Below are 6,827 nucleotides of genomic sequence, written 5' to 3'. Positions count from 1 at the left end.
CACTCCGTGTAGGTGTTTTTCTTCTTCATCGGTGCGAGCGAAAGTTGTGCTAAATGGCTCAGAAACAAATTCTAAACATACAAGATTGTGACAACCCCAAGCGTCCCATGTCACTGTCGTGATCCTATGAGAGGAAAAGGAACTCATGGCTACAATCATCCTTCACTTGACATATTACAAACTCTAGTTTTCCATACTTGTTATTAGCATCTTAGAAAAATACACATTTGGTTGAACATTTTTATATAAAAAGAAAAAAGTGAAATCACACAACTTGCCTCACAGTAATTGAATGTACAGTTAGAAGGACAATATCTGCAGACAGAACTATGATACGGCTGGCTGGAGGGTAAATATGAACCTAACATCATATAAACATGAAATAAAAGAATGGGGAAACTAGAGAGTTAAACCTGTAGTGTAGATAAACATGGTATTGTAGTGGCTTAACCTCAAAGAAATATATTTGTTTAAATAGATACACCATCTCTTGATAATCAGAAAAATACAGAACAGGTGTATCTGCGATACGAAGAACATTTGAAATGAACAAAAAAACTGGGATAAAGGAAGAGAGGGATAGAGGAAAACCTGCTGTAAAAGAGAAGAGACAGCGAGATAGCTCTGGTGCATCGTCATGACTCATGATGACCTTAGCTCAACACAGAGCTAACTAACGCCACATGATTGGTGATGTGAGAGTGTGAAATCACAGAGAGAGACAGAGAGAGAACATAAGGGCACTGAGGTCATTGCACCCAGCAATTTCACAACCCTAGATATGGTATAAACAAATATTCTCTCATCAAACAATCCAAGACATACTCTAGTCTAGCCACATAACCCTGGGATACAGCCAGCATACTGTATAGGAAAAACATGGTAGATGGATTGACAGACGGAGGATTAGAAAGAGAGGGTGGAGTCCTGCAAATAACTAGCAACTCTAACCTTTCTCTACATAACCCGAACCTTGCTAAGTTAAAAGCAGCTACTTTGTGTTTCTGTCTGTTGTAAATCTACTAGCGCCATGGACCCCTCTATTAGGTTGCCTGTTTTATGAGGGTAAAATAACGCTAACTCCACCCTAATTATACGAGATTGAGAACATTTGACTTACAACCGACGAGCCAATGTCTGCTAGTTGAAATAGCAAACTGTTATGCTGCCTGGGCACAATCATGAGTAGGGCAGGGTTTTACATTTAAATAGCTCCTAAAATAAAATGATAAAACACCTAGGCTGTGTCCCAAATGGCACCCTATTTCCTATGTAGCGCACTTCATTTAACCAGGGTCCATTGGTCTCTGGTCAAAAGTAGTGCACAGTACACAGAATAGCTTGCCATTTAAAATACACCCGGTGTAAGTAGGGCCTTGGGAATTTGAGGTGCGATGACATAACACTGACTGAAACCTTGAAAAAAAATGTTCAACGTCAAAGTAACATCAGAAATCACCTCAGGTTGTAGCTTACAGTGTCATGGTGCTTCCTTACAGATGATGCTATAGATATGTTGTATATAAAAAAGGTATGTAAAACTGCAGAAAAATATTCAAATATATTAATTTATCTTAAATAAAATTACACCTGTTGCTGCCCTTTTTTGAGTGTACTGTACCTGCCAACGTTTTTGCTTTGATACCTTGGTGTAGCAGTCTATGGAAGCGTTAGAAATCACAGGGGAAACGTTTATCTGAGTTTGAGGCTGTGTCTAAAATGGCACCCTATCCCGTACGGGCCCTGGTCAAAAGTAGTGCACTACATAGGGAATAGGGTGCCGTTTTGGACCCAAGCTGAGTTTAAGACTTGAAGGCAAAAAAATATTTTCATCTGTTCCCCCATTCTGCATTAATATACAAACCACCCACCATCCACAGAACAATACAAATCCCTTAGGTTTCTATAAACTAATGTTAAAAACACACTAAGGAAGGAGATCGAAGTTACAGTACGTTCTGGCACAGCACTGATAGGCAGTCACACCGATCTGATTAGAAGACAGTGCAGCGGTCTAGAACCAGATCAGACCAGCCCCACCCTCAGATGTCCAGCGCGTTGAATGTTGACTGAGCTAGACAGGGCCCAGAGGAAGACCCAGACAGAGACACAGGCTTCGTCCCAAATGGCACTCTAACCCCTACATAGGGCACTACTTTTGGAAAGTACTTTCACAAAGCAGTGCACTATATAGGGAATAGGGCACCATTTGGGACGCACATAAAGTCAGCCCACTCTGCTGTCCAGCTGTGTTACGATCCATCCTAAACCCAACAGCACCCACCACCTACGCAGTGGACATAGAACCAACTTCATTAAAAAGTCCTCCCCTTTTTTATATCCTTCTTTCTCCAAACAGTATTTCACTCTTTCTCTGTGGTTCTCAGGAGTGAGTCCAGCTGATGGGGACCCAGTGCGTGTCAGTCTCCACCTTCTTCAGAGCCACCTTCAGCTCGCTGAAAGCCGCCGTCAGGTCGTCGTTGACAATGATCTTCTCAAACAGGTGGCCGTGCTGGCTTTCCATCTGCTGGGCGGTGCTCACCATGTCCAGGAAGTCCTCCTCCTGTTGAACAAGAATAGAATGGAATAAAATATACAGTCAGTTTATTAGGTACACACCCGTACAGACAGTGAGTCACAAAGCCGTGGTTTGCTATATAATGCAGGCACACAGGCATCGAGGCATTCAGTTACTCTTTGATTGAACGTTAGAATGGGCAAAACGAGTGACCTACAGTAAGCGACTGAGTGTGGTATGATCGTTGGTGCCCGGCACGCCGGTTACAGTATCTAAGATTCGGCTGGCCTCCTTGGCTTTTCACGCACGACAGTGACTAGGGTTTACTGAGAACGGTGAGACAAACAAAAAACCTCCAGTCAGCGTCAGTCCTGTGGGTGAAAACAGCTCGTTGATGACATGAGGTCGAAGGAGAATGGCAAGAATCATACCAACTAACAGGCGGGCCACAAACAGGCAAATAATGGCGCAGAACGGCATCTCGGAAAATACAACTCATCGGTCCTTGTCACGGATGGGCTAAATCACTTACAAACAAGAAGAAGTGGCTCCAGTGGGCACGCGATCACCAACACTGGACAATTGAGGAGTGGAAAAACATTTCCTGGTCCGACGAATACCGGTTCCTGTTGTGTCATGCTGATGATGGCTGAGTCAGGATTTGGCGTAAGCAGCATGAGTCCATGGATCCATCCTGCCTGGTGTCAACGGTACAGGCTGGTGGCGGTGGTATAATGGTCTGGTGATTGTTTTCCTGGCACACGTTAGGTCCCTTGATACCAATAGAGCAACATGTCCATGCCCCAAATAATTCAGGCTGTTCTGGAGGCAAAGTGGGGTTCGACCCGGTACTAGATGTGTGTACCTAATAAACTGTATATTTTATCTATTTACTGCTTATCTTCGGGGGGAGAGAGCGGATGGCCTATGAAGAGTAAAGGGCATGAGTAAGTGAGAATCTCAGGGACGACAGAGACATACACATAAACAAAGATAACAGCCATTAACACACATAAACAGACTGACGCAAACAGCCCTGTGTAACTGAAGGACACACACACACCCAAAAACACTAGCCTAAAACACTTTAGAAAACCTTATCACACACACAGAGTCCAAAACCTCAAGGAATTTTCATTATTTCCTCATTTGGCTACACATAGCCTATCTGATTCAGAAGAGAAATAAAATATTCCTAAAAACTGAAAAATACTAAACATATCTATAACTGACGAAGAGACAGACCAAGCAAGTAGAAGATCCATAATTGATACATGCCACTTTGGTTTTATGGAGACAGGCCAAAGACAGCTTGTAGACAAGGCATTCAAAATGGGATGGCTTCAGAAATGGAAATGTCTTGGGCACATGAACCTAGTAGCTATACAACTCCTGGCCTCATCGCTAGCTTAGTCCCAGATCTGCTTGTGCTGTTTTGCAACTACTATGGTCACTGTAATGAATGGAGTTGGCAAGATAGCACACATAGATCTGGGACCAGGCTAGCTACCACCTCACAGTTTCCCCTCTCTGATGGCATGGTATTATACCGCACGGTGATATGTTTATACGGCCTGGTCCCTTCCACCCTCAGACCCAGGGAACATGGCAAGGTTAAGGCGGCTAGCTACATTTAGCTAGCTCCTTTTACTAGAGGAATACTGAGCTTCAGATCTCCACTGAGATACGGTCACTGACTCTGCCAAACACACAAATATAAATACATATATACAGACACATTCATAGGCAGGAATACAGACACACATACTGATGCAAATGCACACACACACACACACACACACACACACTAATGCACACACAAACTCATTAAAATCTACAATTTTAGAATGTCTCCTTTTTGTCAGCCTAACAGCTCCGAGCCAGGAGTTACTTCAGCCTGTTGCTCGTGGTTTTCCGCCTCATAGTTGATTAGTCATGCAGCTAAAATTAAACGGTCGCCATGACACGACAATAACTTGTTTTCAAGCCAGTCTCTGCAAACATACCACTCTGCCTCCGACACAGCCCTCATACAGCTTTCTCTCCCCCTGTATTCACTGTCTACTGTACAAGGCAGTAAAAAATCCACCCACATTATCTCACGGTCTATTGTCTTTTGAGAGATGACATGATGGCTTTATCCTCCTCCGTCTGGGAGGAAGGGAAGAGGTTGAGGAGGGAGCAGGAGGTTTGTTGGTCAGGGCTGAGAGGAAGTTGAAGTGGCTCAGTCCGTCCGTACACCATATATTCCCTCCGGTGATCCAAGGCTGTTGACCCTTGGTAGCCTTCCTCTGTGGTCAGCCCTTGGAAAGGATGGAGGTTGGATGTGGACACCGTGACCCAGGGTGCATCTAAATGGCACCCGATTCCCATAGGGCTCTGGTCAAAAGTAGTGCACTATGCAGGGAATAGGGTGCCATTTGGGACGCACACCAGCTATTGCTGCCAGCAGCTCTCCAACCCTTTGGACTTTAGACCAGGAACTGGCAACAGGACGGTGGGGTGGACATGGACAGAAGAAGCCCTAGAGACGCTGTGTATGTCGTTTCCATGTCGACCAGTCGGTCAGTGTCCATGACATGGCAAGTCTTCCTCTCGATGACCATAGCAGGCCATTATGGGGAGAGAGAGATAAAGAGAACAAGAATGAGAGGAGACAGAAAGACCTGACAGAGAACGAGAGAAAGAGAGAGATACAGAGACCGAGAAAAAGATAGACCTTAAATTGAAATTGAGGAAGAGAAACAGAGACCGAGAGAGAGAGCGAGAAACAGAGACCGAGAGATACAGAGACCGAGAGAGAGATACAGAGACCGAGAGATACAGAGACCGAGAGAGAGAGAGATACAGAGACCGAGAGAGAGAGATACAGAGACCGAGAGATACAGAGACCGAGAGAGAGAGAGATACAGAGACCGAGAGATACAGAGACCGAGAGAGACAGAGACCTTAAACTGAAATTGAGGAAGAGAAACAGAGACCAAGAGAGAGAAACAGAGATCTATGGTACTGAGCCAGGATAAGGTCTCCTCTCAGTCCTGATGTCTCTTGGCCATCCCCTCGGAGGTCAGGCCCTCAACGGAAAATCTGCTTTTATTCATACACATAAAATGCACCTGCCCTCTGTATTAAAATGATATAAAATATCAGAACAGATCTGGTTCGGCAAGAGGTCCCTGATTTACTCTCTCTCAAAGAAGACAGAATGTCATTGCTTGGCTAGAGGGAAAGGTAAGATATCAGTAAGTAGCCCTATCACATGATCCCTTTACTTATAATACTGCTCTTACTAGGAATATGAATATGGACATATTACAGTATCATAACTGATTTTGGACTCATATTTCACGTCAGCCCCATTTGAAAGCAGATATGAATGCATTCAGGTAAAATAAAGCATAGACGGCTCTGTTAAAACAATGAAACGTCTGTTCTCCAGTAGTCTGGATGGGACAATGACCAGACCTGCTGCCTCTAACATTCGTCTCGACTGAAAGAAATATAGCAGGCGGAGAATATAATCCAGCAGTGACATGTCCACCAAACAAAGTCTTTCTTTCTTTAATAGCTGGGACCTGATGGTTTAAAACGCTGTCTGTCAATCTCTAGAGAAGGTTACAGAAAGGGCTTTGGTAACAGGAAATATTTCAACCAGGTAACAAAATGAAACGCTGGGGCTGGATGTGTTACCTGAGCTCTGAACTCTGGATCTAATAACGGTATTATAGGCCAGGGCAATCAATGTCAAAGTCTGCCCTGTTTTTGGCAACTACAGCTTACTGTTCACATGAGTTATACTGAGAGCAGAGGGTTACTTTCACCCAAAGGTCAAACAAAGGTCGATAGCATGACCTCTGACCTCTCTCTGTTTGACCTCTCACCCCTCAGGATGGTCGTCATCATGCATGATGGAGCTGTTTACCTATATCCTCAAGCCCAAGAGCTTCGCGAGAAGAAATCCGCGATCTCAGTGATGTAGTCAGTTCACAACTGGAGGAAAAAGTGATGCTTCTGACTTTAATACATTATGTCAGTATATCAGTGAGGTGACAGTTGAATTTGTCATCATTTAATGCTTTAAGGATGATTTTAAGAATATATTCTGTCCCTCTGACATATTGTGCTTAAAACAGTGACGGTACTCTATAACTTAGTGACGGCTCAACGAAGGATGTTCTGAGTTAAGAGCGGCTGTGTCTAACCCTGTCCTTTTCCAGAGCCGTGTTGGGCTGTGTGTTAGGTTAGGTCATGGTGAAAACACAGAGGTATGTGTGGAGTAACACCTCAAAGTGGGGCTGAGGCCGCGCTC

At 44.2% G+C, this 6,827-nt stretch overlaps 1 protein-coding gene across 6 annotated transcripts in view; it reads right to left on the bottom strand.

Moving 5' to 3' along the window:
• Window positions 1-226: 226 nt before the first annotated feature.
• The window catches only part of LOC129822843 (MAGUK p55 subfamily member 7-like), a 249,857-nt gene continuing 243,256 nt past the window's right edge, over window positions 227-6,827 (bottom strand). For all 6 annotated transcript variants that reach the window (XM_055881296.1, XM_055881291.1, XM_055881294.1 and 3 more), the window contains one exon: window positions 227-2,563. In XM_055881296.1, the coding sequence (XP_055737271.1) occupies window positions 2,384-2,563 (180 nt within the window). In that variant the 3' untranslated portion in view covers window positions 227-2,383. The remainder of the gene's footprint in view (window positions 2,564-6,827) is intronic.

The sequence above is a fragment of the Salvelinus fontinalis genome, chromosome 25, assembly GCF_029448725.1.
Source record: "Salvelinus fontinalis isolate EN_2023a chromosome 25, ASM2944872v1, whole genome shotgun sequence".
NCBI classification, from domain to species: domain Eukaryota; kingdom Metazoa; phylum Chordata; class Actinopteri; order Salmoniformes; family Salmonidae; genus Salvelinus; species Salvelinus fontinalis.
The sequence above is the reverse complement of the archived record's forward strand: the minus strand, read 5'-3'. Positions and strand labels throughout refer to the sequence as shown.